Source organism: Pelodiscus sinensis, chromosome 5 (assembly GCF_052426305.1).
Source record: "Pelodiscus sinensis isolate ZL-2025 chromosome 5, ASM5242630v1, whole genome shotgun sequence".
Classification (NCBI taxonomy): domain Eukaryota; kingdom Metazoa; phylum Chordata; order Testudines; family Trionychidae; genus Pelodiscus; species Pelodiscus sinensis.
The window spans coordinates 71,066,076-71,092,723 of NC_143056.1; the positions used below are offsets into that span (position 1 = coordinate 71,066,076).

At 42.8% G+C, this 26,648-nt stretch overlaps 1 protein-coding gene across 3 annotated transcripts in view; it reads right to left on the reverse strand.

Moving 5' to 3' along the window:
• The window catches only part of RAD51B (RAD51 paralog B), a 625,639-nt gene that overhangs the window by 190,002 nt on the left and 408,989 nt on the right, over positions 1-26,648 (reverse strand). For all 3 annotated transcript variants that reach the window (XR_016349667.1, XM_075927356.2, XM_089778529.1), the window contains one exon: positions 9,756-9,834. Coding sequence is in view for 2 of the 3 variants with exons in the window: in XM_075927356.2 (XP_075783471.2) it covers positions 9,756-9,834 (79 nt within the window). In the remaining variant the exon portion in view is untranslated. The remainder of the gene's footprint in view (positions 1-9,755; positions 9,835-26,648) is intronic.

Here is a 26,648-nt window from a genome sequence, read left to right on the forward strand (position 1 = left end):
CTAAACAAAGACCCCAAAGCTAAAGAGATACTGTGCATGCAACTGAAATGCAAATCATTCTTCCGGACAGGAGAACTTATGGCTGGTAGTCATGAGAAAATGACAACATGGGATAACCTCGTGTTTAAGCAGCATACAAAAATGGTGAACTGAACAAACATTGGAAATCTGGAACATATTGGTGGCAATTCTTCTGTATGCATGAGGGAAAAGACTAGATGACAGAAGGTCTTTCCTACATCTTACTTTCATGATCTTATGATACAAAAAACAAAGTCTATCCCAGCTGAAAAGGATGTTTTCAGACATGCAGTTTCCTGGCTTCATATGTAGGACCATGCTAATTTGAGAATGTTACAGTCATTAAGTGTATTTGATGACATTCTACAAGTCTATAGCACAAAAGCTATAATAATGTAACATCTTCTATGTTAAAACCAGAAAATTGCTGATGTAGCCATATGGGACCACTAGATCTTGAACTTTTTCTCCATCTCATATTTCAGTTCCCAGGAGGATGCACTGACACAAATCACAGATATTAGCTGTCATCAATTTGAGACTTCATCTGTTACGTCCAAAGCCTCTTGGAAGTATAAAATGGCAGCATTTGCTTTAGTTTTTTACTGAAAACACATGGGAACAGCTTATTTGGGTCAGGAATTCATTACCAATAAAATAATAAGGGAAAGTTTCTCTCTAATCTGAGGTTGCAAAAATAGTTTTCTTCTGGAAAATTTGCAGGGCATGTGAATCATGTCTTCTATTTGTATGGGAGGCGGGGGAGTAAATGAATTTGCAAAATTAAGATCAAACTGCTGTCATTTTCATCATTGCAAACCAGGAGTAATCATATATAATTCAGATTTACAATGTTCAAAATGAGAATGGATTTGGCCTTTAGTTTTATGACATGCAAGTACTGAAAAGTCTAAAGAGCTGAATGCAGACAACAGAATCAAAATAACACAGACACTTAGGGTCAGATCATGCTTCCTTCAAAAGCTCTGCCCTTGTCAAACAGTAGGAAAGAATAGCTACATCCAGGTTATCGGTCCTTCTGGATCTTGTGACGTAGTTCCACAAATTCAAAATGGAGGAACTGTGCATGAAGATGAAATACATTGGGGTGCAATACATTGTTTTCCCCTGGACCCAATGACTGGTCACTCTCTACACTGCAACATCCCTCTTAAAGAAGGGTCACTGGAGACAGTGCTGGTGCAGGAATCTCACCCCATGATGAACAGCAGAAATTCCTATTTTGCTTCATTTTCAGTATTCAAGTCTGAGTGGTTTCCAAAACTGCAGTGAATAGTTTATATTAAACAAACAAACTTGTACATGAATATTTTTCACTGGAAGTAAACATATTAGGTTATTTCATATTAGATTTTCTAAAACTTTAAAAAAAATCGAAATGTTGAGACATTGGCCATGACTGAGCAAAGCACTTAAGGACATGTTTAACTTTCAGTACACAAGTAGTTCCAGGGACGTCAATGGGATTGCTTACATGATAAAGTTAAGCATCTGCTTAAGTACTTTCTTATTTCTATGGATCTAACCTCATCAAGTCCAAAATGTCATCCAGTCTTTCTTCAGAATTAAAAAGGTGTCTCCTCCTCATTCTATCAATGCCATTTTTACTCAGTTACACCTCTGTCATAAAAGCAGTTAGATTCTTCTGGTCCTCAAAAACCTTGATTTTTATAGACTAACAATTGTTAATGCTTTCTGTTCCTGTCACTCCAAGTCTTTCATAAACATCAAGTTACCATTGTCTCATGGGGAACATAGCAAAAATCATTCCCCTCCATAGGGACCCTAACAGTATTAGATAAAACTTTATCCACTCATCTGGGTCATCTGAAATCACTGACTGAACTATACACAAAACTGTTACCATCTCAATAGCAACAAACATACTAATTCCCATTAAGCTGTCTTCCATCCCCTTCCGTCAACAAGTACAATTCTGCTTCACTTTATAGATTATATCCGCTCTGCTCTGGACAAAGGTCACTAGATAGTAACAGTTCTTCAACTGAATGAAGTCTTTTGATGTAGTAAACTATTATGTCTCGTTCAAACTCACACAATACAATGCAGATAATGCTTCTCTTTCTTTCAGGATGCTCTTTCTCCTTCACTAGCCATTACCAAAACATTTCCTTACAAGATAAAATGGGGACCCTTTCACCTACGTAGGCCCCTTCATTTAGCTTCACTTAGCACCATTTCCAGCTGTGTCAGATTGTAAGATAACTAAACAAAAAATTACAAGTAACCATAATGCCAACTGAAAGGTCACCCCAAGCATCTATTCCAAGCCCACCCTCAACCCACATTCTCACTGCCTCAGTGAAAAGCCTCAGAATACGATGAGACTTAACAGCATGTTTTGAATGTCACCCAATCTAGGATCCGGAGGATCCATAGAGAAAAAGGACAGTCCCAATACTAGATGTTAAAACTAGACTATATTGGTGATAGAGAAGAGATTCATTTTAAGCAGTTAAAAAGATCTAATAGTATGTTCTCTGCCACTCCAAGGTCTGTATACAGAAAACTACAAGTGACAGTGGTACAATTCTGCTTATAAATAAAACCACAAGAAAGACAATGTCCCTTTTACATTCTAAGTTCAAGCAAGATGCAGTAGCGAGTGGAACAAATAACAGGAGAGAAGGTCAAGAGTAATATTAACCTGAGAGAATGGTTATTTACTCTGCAGCAACAAGTTCTTTGATATGTTATAGTCAGTGTGGATCCCGCTGTAGGTGCACAATATGCCTCCTATGCACGAGACCAAAAGCTGTTTTGAACAGTCATGTCTGTGGGAGCCACCAATGTGCCATGTCTCCTCATGGTCCTGTGCAAGGACATACAAGGCAAAGATGGAGGGCAGGTTATGGGATCAAAACTGACAATGACACTGGAGGGTAAGTAACTGCTCTCTCTCTTCTTTTACTGTGTGTCAGAGTGGATCCCACTGTAGGTGGCAGGCAAGCAGCATCCTTCCTAGATGGTGGGAATGAGGCACTCAGCTGCATCAGCCAAGCAATAATTGCAGTAGTGGCCTTTGAACTTGGTTCTGAGATAATATGTCTGAGCAAGTTGGGAGATGGTGGGCCACCTTTAACAGGTCTGTCAATCAATCCTGTGTTGCTTAGGAGGGGCTGTTAAGATGGTCACAGTCTTTACCTGTGTGCTCTTAGATACTATCCTGAAAATCAGGAGAATTGTCAGGAAGGCTGATAAGGCTACGTCTACACTGCAGCGCTATTTTGGGATACCAAAGGTATATTTTGAAATATAACGGGCTCGCTATTCCAACGTGCCTGTAAACCTCATTCCACAAGGAGTAAGAGACACTTCAGAATAACGCTCTATTTTGAAATTTGGTGCTGTGTAGACAGCACCAAATTACAAAATAAGCTATTTAAAAATTAACTCAAAATAAGCTACACAATTTGTGTAGTTCAAATTGTATAGCTTATTTCGAGCTTCAGATGCAGTGTAGATGCACCTTAAGAGTCCTCGAGACCACAGGCAGTGAAAGGCATCTGATAATGAGCCCAGGATCATACCTCCTCTGGGCAGAAGTTCAGGCTTTTGGTATCTCTATTACAAATCAGTCTCATATGGTAGATCTCTGAGGGAATATCAGCTGTAGGGTGGACTTTGTTAGCAACCATTTGTGACTGGTAACTGTATGCTTGCTTAAGAAGCCTACTAGGTTACTGCTGGCCCTGGAGATGCAGAGCCTGTGGAATTATCCCATGTTGCTAATACCATATCCATGGCCTAATGGCTTCTGAGGACTGATAGGACGATCAAACATCTCTTTGCTTGTTTATAAAGTACAACACAGACATGTTTTCCGTCAAGTCCTGCAACACGGAGTTCTGCAGGCCAGGTAGGATCGCTGTGATAGATCTCAGCTCCAGGATGTTCATATGTAGTGTAAGTAGGCCTGCAACATGGGACTTGCATCTGCATATGCCTCAAGTGAGCATCCCAGTCTGTCCCTGGAGCATCTGTGTTAAGTGGCATAGTTGGGATAGAAGGAGGCAAGGAATGGAACCCTTTTCCATTTACTGTATCTAGCAGTCAGACATGCTATTGCAGGGTTTGAGATGGGGACACTCTTCCTCCTGTTCATGTGGTGTCTGGATAGAGCATATATAACTCTGAGGGCTGACGATGAAGTCTGGCAAATAGTGTCATGTGGCCTAAAAGTGCCAGGCACATATACATGCAAATACCAACCTGCAGGCTGGATACAGTCTGCCAGGATTAGCTCCTGGCATTCCCCCACTATATTTACCTGCACGGCCATAGGTACCAGTGATCGCAGCTCCCATTTGCCATGGATCGCTGTTTCTGGCCAATGGGAACTATGGGAGGTGGTGTCCCAGTCCATGCCTCTTCCTGCTGCTCCCATTGGCTGGAAGCGGTGATTCGTGGCTAACGGGAGCTGCGATTGCTAGTACCTGCGGCCATGCAGGTATATACAGAGACAGCGGCATGCCAGGGGCTAACCCTGGTGCACCGCTGCCATGTTATTGCCCACTCCAACGTATTCACTGAATTTGATTTTAGTTTGTTTGCCATTGACATCAGAGATCAGAATTTGTCCTCTGGTATATAGGCTCTGGCTGACGGGAAGTTTATCATAGCTCCTATTAATTCTATTGTAGGAGAGGATGTGAAGGATGATTATATGTGGTTCAGAAGGAATTAAAGTTGAGGAAAAGGGGAGAGGATATATTCCTGTCTCTGATCAGTCAGTCGTCTGGGTACTACTGGGATTCCCTGCCTCCTTAACTGCAATACCACTACAGCATGTCTTTTCCTGAATATTATCTGTATTGTGAAACATCTGAAGGACAAAATCCTAGAGTGGAAATGATTAGGCTCCACTGTGAATTTCTTAGGTATTTCTTATGGGTCACATGCACTGTTCCCTGTAGGCTGCAGCAAGGGCAGAGGGCCCCAATTGCTGCTGCTGCTGCCACATGCCAGTGCTCCCCTCAACTGGTTATCTCTGAGGCTGGGTTCCTCAGGGTATGGGGTGCAATGGGGAGAAGTTGATTTTGTGATACTAGGAGAAGTTATGCTACTAATGGTTAGAAAAATAATCATTTGATTTATGTACTTAATCAAGTAGACATGGAATCACTGGAAGGGAAGAAGAAACTTTGTGGTGGGGTTATTTTTCTTTTTAACCAAGTCACTTTCCTCACTTTAACTGAAATTTTATGTTTCATTTGGGGTGGGGGCCCTCAAGCAATACAGTTTGGCTCAAGATTTCAAAAACCTCAACATTTTTGGGATGTTGAGATCCAGGCTTTGGTTTGTTCCACTATTTAAGTAGAGGCTGTTTGATCTGCAGCCAGGACTGGATTTTGGAGTCACAGTTCAGACTCATGAGGAATCTATATTGTATTATAAATGAATGGGGCTTTTTTTTAGTCCCCCCCACCCAATATGTGCACATACACACACACCCCATATTTAAGTTAGGGATGAGGATGCCTGAAAGCTGGTTTCCTTGCTTAAACCTCTGACTAGCCATCCTTGTTTTCCAATTGTCAAGTTGCATTTCTTTAGATTGAAAACAGGAATAAAAGAAGGAGTGAATAATTGGATTCTTTTCAATCCTGAATGCTTCAAGTTTACAAAGGCAAAGAAGTTTCTCTCTGCTGTGCCCTTGGGCAGCTTGGAGCTCTTCTCAAATGATATAAGAGGTGTGGTTTTTCCTTCATCACAGTTCTGAACAATTTTCTGTGCTTATACTGAGACCATGAGATCCAAAGAGACCGGACAAACAGAGCAGCAATTTGCATCAACAAAGAGGATTTTGATGCACTCCTCCAAATGGGCAGCATTACCATGTTAATAGCCATTTGCTCTCAGCCCTCTTTTCCTAAGGACACTGGAGACTTTTGCAAATGGAGAACAGTTCCGCTTTCCATTTTAATTGCAATAATAGCAGAAGAAATCCTTAAACTTCATCAAATAGCAGCCTGTGAAATCCCTAACTAGTTGCACCGCCTCTCCTGCTATTTATTATCCTCTGGCCCATGGAACAAAAGGGGGGGAAAGGCGGGAACGCTCCTGATATTAGCCGATTTCACATATCCTAATCCTTCAGAGATGTCAGTGGAAATGGCTTGTGGAGCTGTTAAATCAAACTTTTACTTTGTTTTTTATTCCCCTCTCACCCTTTATCATTGAAGAGTTTCCAGGTACATTTTTAATGTCAATTTGTTTATGGCTTCATCGTTAAAAGACTAATGATGGGACCCCCCTCACAGTTATAGGAAAGAATCCTGGGCATTTCATTTCAGACAACTGCTGTTTCTCACCAGTTCCCACACTCATCCCCTTGTTTTCTTGTCAGACGCCCTGAATGCGCTCCCCCTCCTGACACCAACTGCCATGCACAACAAAGACTCAATGGAAAAGCGGCCACTGCTATCATTTGTTAGCAGAAAGTTGCCGTTCAGCCAGCAGCATAGGTACCATCTCTAGCCATACATGCATCAGGTATCTGCCTCACTGTCACCCATTACTCAGCATCTAGACTATCATCAACAAGCAGCACAGGTTTCACCTCTCCCCAAGTTCCCATGCACTTTTTGGGCAGAAGCCTGGTCTCCACCTGTACTAAAAAGCCCAGTTACCTCTTGGCTAGCATGTTAGGTGTCCTCCTATCTGATATTCAGTCATTTCCAAATGTTTCGTCATATCTCCTGTGTTTTGAGCAGTACCAAGCCCATTTTTGGTGCTCAGAACAGAATCAATGAAATAACAATAGTAATTTGGCAGCTGAATGTAAGAATACTCACACAATGGAGTAACCTCATTCACGTAAATGAGACGCTACTCATCTGAGAAAGTGCTTACACGTGTAAGTAAGGAAGCCACAAGCAGGGCCTTAGTGCTTAGAACCCATTTCTCAACAACACCCAACAGAAGCGGGTTATGTAAAAATACAAATTCACTTTTAGTCTTGTGACAACTAAGGTTCAGATGCTGGAATCTGGTCTCTGGTTAGGAGGTTAACTACTAAATGAAATAGCCTGTGGCAAATTAATATGGAAAACAGGACTCTGGTTTCCTCATTTTTAAATGAAGTAAACTTTCTACAGCAATAAGAAAGGGAAAATAGCTAAAAAGCAAACAAATAAGGATCTGAAATTATAACTGCCTGGTCAAAAATCTAATATGTGACTAAAACAAATAAGCACTACAAACTGCTTTCTAGATGTGCAAAGAATGCGTGACAAAGGATTTCTTAAAATTAATCTGGGTTTATCTTTTATCCTCCATTCAAAAAAAAAAAAAAAAGACTTAACATTGTACACCTGGAGACAAAGGATAAAGTTCAAAAAGCAACTACCATATCCCTGCAACAGTGCAGTCTAAAAGCCAGCTATTAGAAGGTCTTACTCCACAATCATGGTACATGACCAGGCCAATTTTTTTCTCTGAAAAGGCAGAAACCAATCAATGGAGAATCTGCACTCTTGACTGAGGAAAGTGGACTTGAGCAAACAAATGTATTCACAGAACTTGGAAGTTGCTTGGACAGAAGAAACCTTTCAGAAGGAAGGATTTTCAGTATTAGTGTCTGGGGATATATACTTCAGGAGATGGATTCTTTTTGCTTATGATTAGAATTATCCTCCAGAACTATGAAAACATTTGGGACAGATATAAAATAGCCCTTGCTTTTGCTCTGGGTTGGGTCACAAATATCCAGACCCATCCCTATCAGCCTATTCCTCTTAAAGAAAGTTGTCCCTCATTTCTGAAGCCCGTTTAGGTTACTGATAACAAATGAGGCAGATTAAGTTTCCAACATAAATAAGAACACATTGGATATAGCGTCTAACTGTTTAGAGAGCATCTAGGGGACCTCACAAACACACTAATGAGTCAAACCAACAAAAATGGATACATTCAATTGAAAATCATCTGAGTATCCTTTTTCTCTGACCAGTGTATAGAGTTATTAATGATTGTATTACTGTAAGTAGAACCTGTGAGAGCCCCAGTCATGGACCAGGACTACACAGTGCTAGGTGCTATATAAACACAGGCCAAAGACAGGCTCTGCTTCAAAGAGCTTACAATCTAAACTGCCACACAGAATCAGATAGGCCACTGATTTCCCAGCCAGTGGAGAATGAGGAACAGTGAGACTAAGGTTTTTAAACAATATTAGCTCCATAGCAGAACAGATCACACACATCTGAATGCAAGGAGCAGCACTGATAGGTCTGCCTTAAGAACTCAGCCTGGTAAATTGGATCAATTAAGAAAATGGATGGAAACCACTAAGATCAGTCCAGCAAAAAATGGATTCAATATGGTGAGCAGGAGAGAGGGGGGCGGAAGGGGAATTATAGATGTATTTATGGTTAGATGACCTTCATCTTAAAATGAACAGAAAAAAACCCCACATATAAGAAAGGGGATAGTTAATGATTTCCTGTGTTTTCATTGATCTCAGTCAAATGGCTAGCAGGGAACAATATCTTATTGCATCTCTCTTTATATATGTATATATTTTAGAGGTTTGTGTCCGTCTCTGTGTCTGTCTGTTAGTCTGTTTGCTCAAGAACGCCTCCTAAACAGTAAGAGCTTGGACCACCAAATTTGGTATGCACCTTCCTCTTACCCCAACTTAAAGCAAGGTCAGGGTTTGGTTGTGCCAGGAAAATGGGATGTGCCTGGAATTTGCTAATTTTCCATAACTTGGAAAGGGAGGACAGAAAGAGAGGAGGGACACAATCCTCATACTCACTACTGGGGGCAGTGAGTGCAGTGGAGAGTTATCCTGCAGAGTGATGACTGTGGGCAGCTGCACCACCACCGGAGTGGTCAGTTAGGGATGGGACGCCACCATCTTGCCTGCCACCAGTAAGCGGCCTCCCTGGCTAAATCCCCTCCTCCCCCTACTACCCGATCTCCACACCCTCCTCCCTGAACCATTGGGGCAGCCAGCCTAGCCATGGTCACCCCACACAGGACCCACTGGTGCCCTCCTCTCACTTGCACAGTCCCCCATTCGTTCCCTGCGCTTCTCAGGCTGGGCCTGGGGAGGCGTGTGCAGAATTCCCTGCCCCTGGGCCAGCCCCAGGGAATGTTGGCCCAGGGAGTGCCAGCGTAGCCCTGGCTCCCCCCCCATAACCCTCTCTGCCAACCCCAGGCCAGCCTCCACCTCCAACTCCAAATCCTGGGCTGGCCCCCCTCCCTACATCTCTAGGCAAGGACTCCCACCAAATGCCGGGTCATGCCCCCCTCAATCTTGGGCTGATCTGGGGTGCACCAGCAGGAGGCCTGCATAGTCCTTTCCCTTACCCCTCCCCATGCTGGACCCGGGCAATCCCAGGTAAGTCTGCTAGTTTTGATCATATTTCAACGTGTTCATTTCTGTATGAGAAGTCCGTTTATTGGAGACATGCTACCAGAATAATTTGAGGGAAAACAGAGACTTGATTAATGACTTCATTGCTCATTTGCTCTCAGATAGATGGAAATAGGCACCAACACAATATAATTCAAGACAGGACAATGAAAGGAGCAGCGGGATTGTGTGTGTCAGCTAGCTTGCTCCAATACATTCTTTTACTTAGTTATCAACAGCACCATTTTAAACAATCACAGTATCTTCTGCCTTCAGCCTATCTAAAACACTCATTGGTAAAAACAAAATCTCCTTTTCATTGTCTTACCTTGAAGAACAAGACCAGAATTTTCAATGGTGTAGAAGAAAGCTGCGAATGGAGCAACAGGAGATTTAGCAACCAGGACCTGCAGAACAACAACAACAAACCCATTAAATGTATTGATTGCAAGTCAGGTTGGTGGATTAATCTTTGTGGGTTTCGCTTTTCTGAAGCAACTAGCGTGAGTTAAAGTAAAAAGTACAGTCTACTGCATAGGGATTATAAAATGGCTGTTGATTATCTCCCTTCAGTTTTAGGGTAATCAAGATTCATAGGAAAAACAAGAACAGACCACGCTGGCGTTTTTAAAGGATTCCTGGGTCTTGCAAGAACTTCACGGAAGTGTGCAGTTCATGGAAACTGCACACTCTACTCCTATTTCTCTACTTCTCACAACTGTTTATTAACCATGGTCAAATATCACAAACACACTCCGGATGGTGCATCCAGTTATTCCCAGAGGGATTCAGCTGAGTGAAGGTTGGTGGCACTACCAGACTACCAGTGCCTGGCCTTCTTTTTTGAGGAAGAGCTGCTTTAATCTCCACTGATGGCTCCACAGATGCACATCCAGGCCATTCTCTATTCCATCCCAAAGCCACTTACCTTTAAGGCTATGCTGCTCGGCTGTGCATCCCTGAACAGCAGAAAGACTGCATATGCTTTATGCCACTGCAAGTTTTAGAGGACTCGAATTTAGCCAAGTATTTGACTGTGTATGCTCTAATCTGCACTCAGGTCTAGGATACACCAAAGCCCAGTCTGAGAGCTGCCTTAGCTCCATTGACCACACATCACTGAAGAGGACATAGGCTGTGCCAGAGCTTTGATACCAGACTAACAACATACACTGAAAAAAGAGAGATTTCTATCATCTCATTAAAATGTGTCATTCCAAGACCAACCTTAGCAAACAGTGTCTGGAGGATGATCAGCCCAAACCCTGAACCATGGACTCTGCAGAAGAAGTTGACATTGATAGTTGTGGGTAAGCACTTGAATGCTCACTACTTTTTTTTCTCCCAAGAAAGGAGAAAAAAAATCAGTCTCCCAGCCTTTGGCTGTCAGAGCAATGTTCCCAACCTACCAGCTCAAAGGGCCCCATTTAACTAGGCTGTTGATCTAAAGCACGTTGCTTAATTTCACTGAAGATGGATAGCTGTCTTCCCTCCTCTCTGGGTAAAATCCTGTTTCCCTCCTTGTTTGATCATAGACTTTAGAGCATATATTAATGAGTATCCATAATTCCTCATATAGTGTTAATACATACATTTCACAATTACATTAATCACTAGAGTGTCACCAGTTTGTGTATGATACCTTACATGACCCATTTTGGATATGACAACAGAGAGTTGGGGTACGCTGCTGTGTACCAGAGAGTCCCTTGTCATTTGGCACTGGGATGCTCATAGGGTCAAACTGTGGCATGACATAGTGAAAGTCAAAGAGATCTGTACTGTAGCTATGCTCTGCCTTATAAGTCAACACACAGATAATATTCAGATTTCTTGTGACCTAATCTTATTGTATTCTGATAAAGGCAGCAAAAACACCACCCTGACATCAGGTCTTTATGACCCATATTTTGTCCAACTCCAAAATTAGATTCAATGTTATGGTTTTCAGAATTTATATGTAATGTTTGGTGGCACTGCAATTTACCCTCACTGGTAAACAAATACAGCATGACCAGCCAAAGAACGTAGGGTCAATCACCAACATCAATGTTTTGCTTGAGTTCTGTGAAGCCAGCAAAGCCATTTTGGGATGAAACGTAACCTTTGTGACTGCTCCATGCAGGAAAATTGCAGTGCAAGCACTTTCCCCTCCTGCACATTAATTATTTTTCTTACTGTAATGAGCTGCTGGAGAAAGAAGTGTGTCACAGATCGTGTCTGTGATGCATCCTGACAGTATCAGAATTCCCTTTCCTGTGTTTCCGCCCCACATCCTTCACTTGGGTTTGCCAGCACTTCTCATTTGAATATGAGGAGAGAGAGGAGCCTTAGAAAGAAAAAAAGGTGCCATTGTATTTATATAGTCTGAAAACGGCACTCATTCATCTGCATTCAGATTGCCAAAAAATGGCAGTGATGCTCGATTACAGTCTCCCCGGAACTTCACGTTACATAGATATACAGTGAAATAGTTCAGAAATTTGACATTTAAGGTTAAATTATCAGTACTCTGTGAAAAATAGAGGCACAATTCCTAACCTCTATTTCTATGTGCATTAATCACAATTGCATGTACAAATGTACAGACACCCAAATGCTCCTTTGTGCATTCAATCACCATACTTTTTTGCACAGTCTTGCTATATACATAAATTGGTGGAAGTCTGCATATGCATGCACACTTTCATCAGTATACTACAAGTCTCCTTTGAAAACTTTCATGCCAGGCAAAAACCCTTTTTTTTTTAATGTTATCTCTCTGCAGATTTAGAAAGACAGTTCTGAACAGTTTTATCTTAAAGGTTATTTTCCCAACCAGAAAGGCTAGATGTTCACATTTTTAAAAATAAAATCTTTTTTAACATGAACATAACATCCATGGTCCTGGATCATGGATCCAGATGTTCCTGGATCAGAGTGTCCTGATAGAAGGCCAGCAGCAGGAGCACTGTGAGGACTGGAATCCCAGCCGGGCTGGCTGCAGGGGGGCTGGTGGCTGGGAGCCCTACTGCAGGAGTCCAGTTGGGTTGTGGGCGAGGCAGCAGGCTGCCAGCAGGGTCGGGAGTTCCGGTGCAGCAGTGGGCTGCTAGCAGGGCCAGGAGCCCAGAGGGGAAGCGGGCTGCTGGCGGGACTGGAAACCTAGTTCACTGGGCCAGGAGCCTGGCACAGCAGCTGACAACCAGCAAAACAGTGGGGCCGTTGGCAGGGGGAGCTTGCAGGAGGCTGGTGATTGGGCCAGGAGTGGAGCTGGGCTGGTGTCCAGTGATGTGAGTCAGAAATGACCTCCCTGTATCCAGCAAAATCCCTTGTTCAGGACCAGTCAGGTCCTGAGGGTGCCGGACTAGGAAGGTCCAATCTGTATAATTAGATTAGATATAATAAGAGAAGACAGACAACAAAATTCCAACATGAGGTGCTGGGAGACCTAATGACAAGAGAAAAAAAAGTATCTTAACAGAGTTTTGTTTAATTCAGAAAAGTATTTTTAACACTCGTTACTGTTTGTGAGTTTTGTGTTTAGAAAAACAAAACAAAACTCCAAAAATATGCCAAGGTCTCAAGGAACTGAATAAAGTTACTAGGGTGAACATTTTCAGCTTCGAAATGTGAAAGAAATAAGTAGCTGACTTCAGTGTTTTGGATGTATCCAGTAGATTTTGGGAAACATTCATGGGTGACGTTAGTTCTAGGTATAAACCACATTCAAACCAAGAGCCATCTTTTAGCATCTCCATGTGTACAAAAAATGTTCAACAAGATGGAAGTATGAAGATCCCCCTGGTTTGGGGCCAAATCAGAGAGGAAGGTAAAATTTGTCCAAATAAAGTTTTGATTGTGGCATGAAAAAACACATAGTAAATGCCACATTGCAACACTGGAGCTAAAATATTGGAAAAATTGATTACAGTAATTCCTCATTTAACACTACAGATGCATTTCTGAAAATGTTCGTGCTAAGCAAAAACGTGCTATGCGGGGTCAATTTTCCCATTACAAATAATGGAAAAGGTGGGGGTTGTGTTTCAGGTGGTGGTGGCAAAGTCAATTTTTTGTTGGTGCTGGGTCATCAGTGTCAACATCAGATATCTAGCAACACAAGATAACTAGCAACACAAGTCTCTGTGGTTTGTTAAAACACAAAGATAAACATGTGAGTGAGCAGAGGAGCGCTGTGACCACGTGTATTCATCCACTCACGCATATTACCACTGTTTTCACCAACTTATACCGCCGCGTGAAGTAGTCCACCGCTTGAATATTTTCATGTTATTTCGGGGACAGTCGTGTTATTCGAAAAACATTCCTAAAAAAAAATTGTGCTATTGCGAAAACATGTTAAGCGGGCACGTGCTAAATGAGTAATTACTGTATCTAAAACCAGTTAATGCTAGAGACTCTTATGAAAATAGTAGGATCTCAAAATAAGCAAGAATGATAGACATTCCTAAGAATTGTCATATGCTTTTTCAAATTCCTACCACAAATGTCCATAGAAACTGCCCCACCAAAAGAGTTACTTCAAAAAAGCAGGAGGCCCAATTTTTAAAAAGACGTTTAGGCTTTACTCAGCTCTCGTTTGCAATGCCTATCTGTTGCACCATATAGAAAAGTCCTTGGATGATGGAAGTCAATCTGCATTATAGGGGTGTGATTTCAAAAGCACACAAATGCATTGTGCATGAATTGGTATGCGTAGGCCCTGCAGTGCATGTGTACCAACATGTTAGTGTGCTTTTGAAATCACACACTCATAGTGCACTAAGTCCTAAATCTTTAAATTCAACGGGACAAACTCCTAAGTGCCTAAATCATTTGACAATGCAATTTAAGTTCCTAAGTTAGTTGGGTGTTACAATGCTGAGTCAAGCAATATTTAAATTCCTTTAAATATACAGGCATGCATGGCTACAGGAAGTGAGATACCCTCAAACACTGCAAAACAAAAAGGAACTTTTAATGCAAGTTCCTATTTTGCATTATTTTGGCCAGACAAATCAGTTACATTGACAGATGATGCCTCACAAAACAGATCCTTCTACTCTTTTGTCCCTTTTACCTTCCAGACAACTAACCCATCATTACTTCCTCTACACAGTATTCTGGCTTTGAAATAAAAAACTGACTTTGTCAATAGCATCTCATTCCTTTGCGTGTTGTCTTGAATAACGTATTAGTATTAATGTGCTGGCCCAGTAGATGCTATAGAATAGCAGGGTTTTGACAGCACTTGATTTTTTTCCTAAAACACAGGGGTAAATATTATTGTAGCACATTCCAGTGGAAGGACAGAAAGCTTCATGTTAGGATTCCCTGCAGTTTGCTGTAACCTAGCTGCCCTCCCCCTTTATGCTAAGTTTTCTTAGTTGTTTTTATTTCCTTGACCAGAAATGCTTTGTCCTTTTGATCAGGAACAGATTCCGCCCACCCCCTTTTCTGGAGGATTTACTGAAGGGTGATAGGAAGGAAGGGGGAACACCCAATTGACACACATACATACACAAAAGAATTTTAAAGAACAACAAATCTATAACTATGGTCACTCTAACATGTATTTTGAACGTTGTGTGTCTATAATGCATGGATAAACTATCAAATGTAGTAAATGTCCAAGTGGAATCTATCTCCAACACAGTTTCTGAAATGACCTTAAAAGAATCAGTCTGTTTTGTTAGCCACGAATTCCCCACAGAACTCTCTCTGCATTACTAACAGTTACATTTGCCTGGACAAGAGTAGCTGAGAACTGAGAAGGAAACCCATTGAACTGGCAATGTCATTCAACAGGGAAGTGATTATCTTTGAAGGTTCAATTAGATGCATGTACTAATAAAACCAGTGCTAAGCAAAACAAATCTTTCCTCTGATTGTGCCAAATGTCTGGGACAGACAATCCTCATGCCAGAATTTCGTTTAGAGTAGATTTAGAAGAGTTGTTTTTTCAGCTGCTTCAGAGCCTAGTAACAGTGAGGGAAACAACCACGTTGACTTTGCATCTAATAACAGATACTTATTTTCTTGCTGCTTATATCGTCTGTCCCTTGTTGGGGTTCACCTGCTGCCAATGTGTGGGGATTTGATGCATTCTAGGGATGTTTAATAGCGAGTGACTACTCGAATAGTCGATGTATTTTGCATTGACTATTTGATTAGCTGATAGAGCACCTCCGACTTTGAAGTGTAGCTGTTGCTATACTTCAAAGGTGAAAGTGCCGTGTGGAGCCCAGGGTCAGCTGGGGACTCCCTGCGTCAGGCTCCTCGCAACATTTCAAAGCGGCAGCACCACACGAAGCCCTGGGTTCCCCATTGATCCCGGGCTCCATGTGGTGTTTCAAAGCAGCAGTGCCACCAGGAGCCCTGGGTCAGTCCCCAGCTGATCTCGGGCTCCGTGTGGCACTGCCGCTTTGAAGTACCCCCACCGCCCCTTGCTGCATCTTTCTGATAGAGGCAGCAACAAGGGGGCGGGGGTGTGAAGCAACTAGTCAACAGGCTATCTGATAAGCATTTTCTTATCGGATAGTCGACTAGTCCTTCACATCCCTAATACATTCTAGAAATGCAAATCACTCTCAGGCTAGCATGAAACAATTAAAGCAGCAGTTGTTATTTTGGAGGTGGCTACCTTTTTTTCAGGGTCGTGACTGAGCCTCAAAGGCCAGATTCTTAGCCCCAGCTGCTTTGTGCTGTCCCAGCACAATAAGAAAGGTGTCTTTCAGGAGGAACCAAGGACTGCCCCGAAAGAGGGGAAAGATGGAATGGCACAGAGAAAGTACAGCCAGTTCTCTGCCAGCCACTTCCCATTCTCCTCCACACAGGGAGCATGTGTTAGGATGGAGTGGGACTGCTCTCAAGGTAAGAGAAGGCAAAGTGCACTGTGTGCTGCCAGATCTTTACCAAACATAAGTGCCTGTGAGTCTTAGAGAACAAATACTAGGACTCCCCATTCAGCAGACTTAATGTGTGGTCAGGAGGAGGAACTTGATAGGATCTGCGACACCTCCGCTGTGTTATCTTTTCTATGTAGCCTCCCTGGGGGCCCTGGAAGCTTCCACAGCTAAGGGGAGTCCTTGGCAAAATTACTGTAATGGTGCCACTCAGAGACCTGGGGGACCAGAATCAGTGCAGAGGCACAGGACCTTTGCTTGGGTGCTACTATAGGTTGAATCTCTCTAAATTGGGACTCTTTGGTCCAGCAACATTTGTGGTCCAGATGGTCCTGGACCAGAGTTCTGGTGGAGGGCTGGTGGCAGGAGCCCTGCAGGGGCCGGGAGCCCAGCTGAGCTGGCTGCAGTGGGGCCAGTGACCAGTATCCCTTCTGCGAGAGTCTGTCTGGGCCAGTGGCAGGGCAGCTGGAGTGCCAGCAGGCTCTGGCGGGGCATTGGTTGTCGGGGGGGGCCAGGAATCTGGTGCGGCAGAGGGCTGCCGGTGGGTCTGGGAGCCCAGCACAGCAGTGGGCTGCTGGTGGGGCCACAGAACAGCAGGGCTGGCAACAGGAGGAGCCGGCAGGGAAGTTGGCAGCAGGGGAGCCAGCATTCCTCAAGCCCAGCTGGGCCAGTGGCAGATGGGGAGATGACTCGGAGGCTGGCAGCTTGGCCAGGAAGGGAGCTGAGCTGGGGGACCAGTGGCAGGGGAAATAACCTCTCCTAGTCTAGCAAAATCCCTCATTCAGGACCAGTCAGGTCCCAAGGGTGTCGGACCAGGGAGGCCCAACCTGTAGTCTCCAGCAGTTTCCCTGGAATGAATAAGTTTGCAGAGAGGGATGGGATGATGTAAGAGAAGAGGGGATGCTCACAGAGATTTTTTTTGCCCCTGAATCTCTTTCTGCATTTTTGCTGCCTGAGGGTCTGATCTAGGCTCTGGTGCTCACGACATCATAGAAGACTGTGGTGCTTTGTACTGCAGTACAGTCTTGAATTCTGGACTCAGTTCTGAAGCTCCTTCCTCCCTCTTGGGGACTCTATTCAGAAATCACCAAAAGTGGAGCACCCAAAGGGACATTACTCAAAGAAGAAGAAAAGTTTACTTGCCTTGTACAGTAACTGTGTTTCTTTGAGATACTCGTCCCATGGGGTGCTCCATCACCTTCCCTCCGCTTCAGACTATTCTCCCTTGGTTGTTCAAGTGAAGAAGGAACCAAAGGTAGGGAACCATTAAGACACACATAGGGCCTCAGGGCTGTAGCAGTGAGAGATCTCTTTCCTCAAACCTTGAAGTTTCTGGGGCAGATGGAGAGGAGTCCCTCCCTGCTGGCTCCAGCACTGAGCTGTTACAGGCAATGGACGGGGCTGCTTTCCACTAGCCCCAGCAGTGAGCCAACCAGATAAGCCAGAGTCCCCATGCCCTGCCCTACCCCTTCCAGCTCTGAGAACCCTTCTTCACCCCAAAGCCCTCATCCATGGCTCTACCCCAAAGCCTATGCCCTCAGTCCAGAGCCTGTACCTCCTCCTGGACCCCAACCCAGTCTTGAGCCGCACCCCAGATCTAGAGTCCCCCTCCTGCACCCTAAACCTCCATGCCCAGCCCCCCCACAGACCTGCATCTCCAGCCAAAGCACTTGCACCCCAAACCTCTGTCCTAGCCCTGAGCCCAGCCACAACCTATAGCCCACAGCCCCAGCCCTTACACTCCTGAACCCAACCCATTACCCCAGGCATGAACCCCCTCTCACACTCAGAATCCCTTGACTCCACCCCCAGTGCACATTCATTCTGCACTGGAGTGGAAAAAATTAGAGGGAACACTGCTCTTGCTCATCCCTAAATAGCCTTAGTGTCCAGGAAGCATAGGGAGCATGTGTAGGCCACATGGACACACAAAATCTCTAATCAAGAGCTAGAGAGATGCATCCTTAAGTGCAGCACCCATAGGGACACACATTGTGAAGAATCACAGTTACTGCACAACGTGAGCAACCTGTTCTTATACATCCAAAGATGAAGGTAAATAAATAGAAAGAACTGTGGTTAGATTTCTAGAGGTGGGACAATATCAGGGCATTTTGCTGACTTATGCATTTGTTCATGTTGCAGTTGTTTGACATTAGCGTTGCTTCTTGACTTGTGCTAATGGACTTGTGTAATATATATACACAGCACATATACAGCCTGTGTACTGTCTACCCTAATTAGATTGAATTTATAGCCTACTTCTCATAACATTTCTCAGGCAGCCACTGCACTGTTCTATTTTAAAAAGTACAAAAGAAACCCATTTCTAAACAGTTTCTGCTGGAAGGATTTTCTTGTGTGGGAAGGGGAGATATGATGCATTTAAACTGCCCTATAAAGAATTTTACTGGGTTGTGACCCATTAACCTGGTCTTAATGAAACACTATTTCTCCATTGAAGTTCAGGGACAATTTAGATATGAGACTTGCCTAGGGAATCATTTTAGGCAGATTGTGCTTTGGTGCTTCTTGGGTGCCCAAAGGTGGGAGAAGATATTCCAGGAGCTCATGCTCTTCAGAGCAGCAGGGTTCAACTGAAGTCCCATCATCCCTCCTCTGTATGCTCCTTAGAAGACTGTTGAAAGTTAGGTCCTCAGGGGTGTTTTGGACTTCTCTCAGAATCACTGAGAATGGAAACTTGATGCTTTGCACATATTTACTGCTGCAGAGATGGACCTGGCAGAAGCATCCACAGCATCTAAGGATGTTTGAAGAATGGTTCTGGCCAATAATTAGCCTTCTGAGATGAGGGACTGGAATTACTCCTAAAAGTTCCTGAGGTAGATGTTCAACACAGACCATAAATAAATCATCAGTCATGGAAGGTGGCAGAGGTATATCATCCCTGTCTGGAGACGGGGATGAAATAGGTGTTTGAGGGGTCACCTCAAACATCTGCCTTGACCTCAAATGTCACCTCCTGCGAGTAGAGGGGAGGGAGGTGCTGTTTGGGAAGGAGAGGACTGTATTAGTCTAGCTTCTCTATGAGATGGTACCAGCGGTCTAGCAAATTGTTGGCTATAAGCAGCCCAAGGTTCCCAATACGGCAATTAGAAGGGCCTATAAAAGAGTGGGTGTGGTGATCTTCCTCGTGACTGTCAATGAATGATAGTTCATCTGTTACACACAGGCCTTTAGGATATCTGAACTCCTGTGGTACTGAGTAGGGGATCAGTACAAATGTGGTAACTAAAACCAGCAGTAGTAGATGGGAGCATACCGATGCAAGAGCTGATGGTGTCTGACACCATTGCTTGTTCTGTACAGAGGGTGTTGAATGGGCAGGTAGACATGGCAGAGCTGAGCCCAACAATGTCAGTCTGAAGTGCATATGCTTGCCCATTTTGTTCTTCCTGGAAGGTACTGCAGCCCTGCTGGAGCTCTCTCTCTCCTTTTAACTTTGGAACTCTATTGCCCCATTGGCACCAGAGGACGACTGCTTCGATTCAACAGCACTAAGCCAAGAGGTTGAGGCTTTGGAGACCATAGATTTTGCAAGGGACCTCGGTTATTTTAGATCTGGCTCCTTAAGAAGAGAATCTGTGCTCCTCTTTTTGGAAATCTTGCCTGAAGCCTCCAACATCTGCCCTTTCTAACTGTCCTATCTTCTTCATTTTTTATCCCAGATAGCAAAATAGAAGCTTTAACCTTCAGTATCTGACTTTTGTCAACCTGATGTATTCAGAGATTCACAAATATGCTGTTGGCCATAAATTGTTCTTAGTGATGATAAATATGAACTGCTCTGAGGATATGTTCAGGTATAATATATTAAATACAAATCATGTATTAAATACATCAACTTTTGAAACTGGGCTGGAAATCTCATAAAAAGCAGTCTGTCTTGAGGGTACAATCTTTCATGCCAGAAACACTAATAAATATAGCCTCATCTTATTTTTATACTTCTTGTTCCAACCCCCTCCAGAACCACAGAATAGACTCAGATCTAGGATTTCCATGTCTCTTTATGAAATAAGGTGTAAGGAAAGCCATGCAGCTCTATCCACATCTATGAGTGGATAAATAACCCAGTCCTCATGAAATACACCTTTCCACAACCACTTTCTGTCTCCCTGCAATATCTCTCTGTAAATTGCAGGTTGACCTTTCTAGTCCATGTACATTGCATGTTGACCTTTTCTTGACTTTCCAGTCAATCAGAAGTCTCTAGAGGCCAAAAACCTCACAGAAAGATGGATCATGACAACCCTTTATGCTGTAATATGTTTGAGGCTTCACAGCCTCTGGTGAGCCTTCTACATGGAGGGAAAATTTTGGAGACAAAGCTGTTACAATTTACCAAGTGGGTATGAAAGTGAAACAAGAATAAGAAAAGAGGGAACTACTCTGGCATGTGGTGTAAGGCTCCTGGAGTGTATGTATGTGGTGTGAGGCTCCTGGTACTGCATGTCCCTATGTGGCTGCATACTGTAGCTTGCACAGGCCTAAGGTCTCCACTGATATGGGGCAAAAAATGAAAATTACAAAGTCAATGTAGTTTTTCAGAGCCTTCAGAAATATCTGGCTTGAGTTTGGTTCTAGAATCCAGAAAAGGGGTGTTTACTAAACTAATCCAGTTTAAGTTCTGATTTCACAAACACTACCTTATCACCATGATCTTGTGTATTAAATAAGGCCGGACTATTGAGGAAAAATTAATACAATGATGTAATTAATGACTGTATCATAACAAATATATAGACACTTACATTTTACATATGCACATAGGTAATTATAGGTAAAGTTAATATGCACCATTTCTGACTCTGGGCTTCTTACTCTCCTCATCTTGGTTTGCCTCAATAATAAGTACTTTTGTAACATATCCCCCATGTTCTTTCTATTAGAAAAAAACTATATATAATATATATATAATTTCCAATGCAATTTCTGATTCCCTGATTTTTAATCCCCCACAAATCTTCATGCATCCAACATATTGCCCTTTTTTTGCATATTTTCAGTATTTTGCTTTCTTTTGGTGTGAAAACGATGAAAAGTTAAAAGCCATATGTGCAAGGGAAATCACTCCAGAATTCTTCCTGCTCTGTGAAGGTCACTGTGTATGCAGTTCCTCTCTCTCTTTCTCTTCCTCACACACACTCACCATCTCTAGACACTACTAAAAACAACAATACGCCTCATGGTTTCTTGATGTGAAGCCACAAACTAAAGTTCCCAGACACTGGCCAGTAAAAAAAATGGGATTCAACCAAACCCTAGACCACAACATAAATATTTTCACCCACAGTACTGGCTGCAAAAAGCTTTAAGCATGAAACAACAAAAAAAATGTCTTCCAACTTTTTTTGAGCTCATTCCATCCTTTTCCTAAAAGTAAAGTTCTTGGAGAATATCTAACAATAACATTGGCGAACTCACATTGGGAATAAGACAGAAATTTTATCATATCTTAGGCTTCAGTAGATTATACTTCAGGTCCCACTGGACTTTGCATGAGGACATGAATAAAAATCATAATAGATGTTGGATTTGTGGGGCTGATAAAAGAAAATGTAATACACACATTTTAAAAGTGCCCTCATGCTTATGTATTTTGGGAAAAGGTGATAAGCAATCTTAATTTAATAATAAATTTGAAACTTTTAATGGCACCCAGTTTTTCTGTCATGAGAATATTAACAACAGGGATGTTACCAAAGTAGAAGAAAATATTGTGTTAAGGGCAAGCTTAGTGGCCTTGCAAAAATGGAAAACATCTGCATTGTTGAATGTTCTACTCTGGTTGAATAACATTGGCAAACCATTTCTTTAATAAACAAGAAGCGTGTAGGCAGAGTTGGAGGCTCTAAATTTTGGAGGCTTCTGATTAATACATATTTGTTGAATTATTTGTAATTTTGTTATTTGAGGTAAAGGAAAACAAATTTTGTTCCAGTGTATTTTATGCATGGTACAAACAGCAGTTACATAGTCTTGTAGGACCAAAAGCAGCACCTTGAATTCATCATGTCTGGAATATATTGATGATAAATGTGCCCTGGAGAACATTCATCAAAAATGAACTCTCTCTTGTCATTAGGTAAATCAAAGGAGAGGTGAAGTGTGTGGATCCTTCCTGTCACAGAATTATTGGGAGTTGCATTTATTGTCTGCCATGCCCAGATACTATACTGTGGTGTTTGGTGCTTTAGAAATATACAAAGATATTTCAAATATTTTACATATCCTATATATTTTTTTTAATTTAACTTATTATCCTCAAAGGGAAAAAATACTGCCATGTCCATCCTCCCGCCACACTATGAAACCTAAGGGAAGAGGGGAAACATAATCAGTGAAAAAATCTCTTCTAACCTTTCCCTTTTCCACCCTGCAACCAAAAGGCAGATAGTTTCAACATAAAATATGAATGTATTAAGTTCCATATAACTATCAAATGCTTGCCTTATTACAGGAATATTAATTAACACCAGTGGAATTGGAAGCCCATCCTATCTATTCACTTCTCTTCATAAAATAGTTTCTCATTTTTTTCTTTCCTCTTAATTTTCACCTCTGTGCTCTGTCCCCTGGTTTTGGTCTTTCCAGTGTCTTCAAACAGATCTAAACAAAGGTTTTAGGTCACCACTGTCTAAGCTCAAATTAGCACAATCCAGCTTCCACTGACATTTAATGGGAGTTCGATCAGAACTAATGAGAAAAATTAATGGAAGCTGAAAGGGAATTTGTCTGATTTCCTAAGTCCTCCTGAAGTTTTGTCTCACTCTGGACAGGGTTACATACAGATCAAGCTGTATCAAGTCCAACACAGTTCTGTCATAGGACAATAAATAGGACGTTTCTCTTGGGGACATACTGGAGAAGAACTTGGTTAGTAGTCATCATAATTATATTGCCAGAATACAAACAAAGCCACATTCCCCTATCCTTTCTCTCCCAGCACCCAAACAAAGAGAGGCTGAATGGCTGCAGTAATCCAGTGTGTTACATCAAAGCATATCCATCTGGAAACAATTAACTCCACATTGAGTGAAGCATATAATATTAGAGGGGTAGCCATGTTAGTCTGAATCTGCAAAAGCGACGAGGAGTCCTGTGGCACCTTATAGACTAACTGAAGTGTAGGAGCATAAGCTTTCGTGGGCAAAGACCCACTTCGTCAGATGCATCTGACGAAGTGGGTCTTTGCCCACGAAAGCTTATGCTCCTACACTTCAGTTAGTCTATAAGGTGCCACAGGACTCCTCGTCGCTTTTGCATATAATATTGTTCTTAATATGTACGCAGGAGCCAAATCTACTGGAACCAAAAGGGCAGATGGAAATAACACGGGTGCAAGCTGAAGATCTGGAAGGCTCAGGTATAAGATTATATAACAGGGTCTTTTAAATTTAGCCACCCAACACAGGTAGGAAGTGGTCTGGCTAGAGTAGGCACCTTCCTGCCACCCCTGGTGACAATAACTGGACTGTGGGTGTCTGGGCAGGAGATCTGACTGGACATCAGCAGGTTCCCTTTTTGACTGGTCTTTCCAGTTGAAAACCAGGCAGATGGCAACCCTAGTGGTGATCAAAGGCTGTTACTAGAATATAGGACGGTTTGGTGGCCTTGCAACAGGGAGCCATCTCAGGAAGCCCCCATGTGGCATGACATAACCTGTTGGTTGGTTGCCCTTAGATCTCTCTTGGCTCTTGTAAAAACTTGCCTCTCAGGCCAGAATACTTACACTAATATCCCCCTTTTATGAATTCTCATTTATTAAATCTCCTACAGCAGTGGTGCCAGTCTATGAACCATGGACCATACACAACCCACCAGAGCATTTCATAAGGCCTACTTCAACACAATATTAGAATACACAATTCATTAGCATTTTATCATTACTTTAAACAAGTTTGTAAATAGACAAAAGTGTACATAGAAAACTTAAATACTTAAGAAAAAAGGTAGACTTAAAATATAAATGAATAAGGTTATTTTAAATTTTATTAATATATGTAGAAGCTGTTTGGCTCACACAAGCTGGTGCTTAGGTTTATGAGGCCCTCCTGTGTAATAAAGCTGGGAACCATTGTCTTATAGCATATCAACCTATTTCTTTGCTCAGGTCTTACCTTTGTTCCTAGGACCCTACAGCCCTCCTTCTGGGACAGTTCTAACAAATCAAGTCAGTTCCTGCCCTAGGCTTGGGGTGGCAGGGGATCCAGGGACAGATGGGCAGGCCAACCTCCTTCTCACTTCCCTTTACCCCTCTGGAGGCTTCTCTTTTATTTGCGAGCCTGGACTGATTTAACCACATGCCATACCTGCCATGTAGCTATGATAATTGCCACCACTTGAAGAGGAGACCTAAGTGATTCCGGTGAGGCTGGACCCATTACCCTTTAAAAGGACAGTCACTCTGTGACAGGCTTGTGTGAAATTCAGTTTCAAGGAAATAGGGTTTTTAAAAATAACCACTAAAGGCACAAACTGATATCACTGATAGGAATTCTAAACAAATGCCAAGGATGGAACAGGCTACAAAGAATGAACTCCCCTCCCACACTTAGAGATGGCTGCATAAGGTCTGAAGAAAAGTTGGTACTACCTGTGCTGTACCCATTCTAAGGACACATACTAGGACTGTCAGTCCAGCATCTTTCACTCATACTAGTTTCATTTTAAAATACATTAATGGAAGTGAATCCCTAGATGAGTGAGTGCATCAGAAGATGTGCTCCTATTGTCCTCACAACATGTTGAAATTTGCATTACCTAAACCTGGCATGAATGACTCCAGCCCTTTTTAAGGAAGGCAGAGTATCTGCCCTTTGAAGACAGTATTTCAAAACTTGTCTGGTGTTAAAAATTCTCTTAGCTGGGGCATATCTGAAAGGTTTTCATAAACAGAACAAGATAGAAGTAGTGCCAACAGAGCTCCTTTTCTCAAAAGCCACTAGGAAAATGGGGGATAAAATGTTTGAGGGGTAGCTAAATTAACCATGTTACAATGGGAAGGCCATGTCCAGACTGTGATGGGTTGGACCCTCCTGTTTGGGATATTATTTGATGTACAGCAGTTTTACTGAGCGTCTCATGCTCCACCAATCTGGATTCCCTCTCTCTGTTTTACTTAATTAGACTCTTTGGCCTCTTGCAGCAAGCATATGTGCACGCACGCACGCGCACACACACACAGAGGCAGAGGCAGAGCCACACCTAGCTGCAGACAAGAGACTGAAGTTAGATCTCCTGTGCACACCTCTTTGGGGAGATAAACCCAAAATAATACTGTCTCGCTCTGTGCAGAAAATTGGCACAGCACAAGCTCATAAAAATCCTCTGTCTCCATCAACATGGAGAGAGGTATGCACTGTTTTTTGCCCTTCCCCCAGATATGAATTGCACAACAAGGGTTTTGAAATAAACAATCTTTGTTGCTCAGGTGTTACCAAGTGTATTGTTGTAGGAAGAGAAGAGTTCCCCATGTAATCATTTTGTATCTTCTTCCCACTTGCTGGAAAGCTCTTTTGCTGTGACGTAGGTCAAACAGTTACCATTGTGCAGTGCTATGTCTGAGAAGTTTCTGTTCTACCCAGTTTTGGGGGTAACCCTTGTGCTTATGTGCATTTCCTCAATGAACAGTTAACATTGTTGGCCTTTTTACTATTGTACCTGAAAGGCTGATTGTGATGTTCTCTACCTCACAACATGTTTCAGTAACACATACATAGACAAACTTCATAAAGTCACATACAATGATAACTCTCACTGAAGGTGTGGGGAGTCACTGGCTCTGCACCCCCATCCAGTCAGATGTGACTCTCAGACAGCAGGTAGAACAGAAGGTTTATTTGTCGACTGGGACACAGCATAAAACAGACTTGTTAGCACGGTAATCAGAAGCAGACAGTACAATCCATCTTGCGGGAGAAGCTCAGAGACAGGCCCCATCTACCTCCCTATACCTTAAGCCAGCCAAGACTAACTCTCACGCCCAGCAGCTTTGACCTCGCCTCCTGCCCAGCCTCTCCTCCAACCTTTGTCCTGTATCCTGGGTAAAAGGTGTCACTTGGCTGCACCCCTTCCCTACTCAGGTTACAAAGGGCCACTGTGTATGTGTGTGGGCTGAGGTAGCCTCCCTCAGTGAGAGCCACACCACAAATTCCCATCACCAGGGCTTGACAAATGGCGGTGAAATCTAGTCACCAGCCCCGCACTGTGCATGCTCAAGACCCGCATTGCACATGTGCACGCCGCCGGTGAATGGGGCAACTGGCTGAAATCTACTCATCACGGAAACTGAGACACAGGCACATATACAC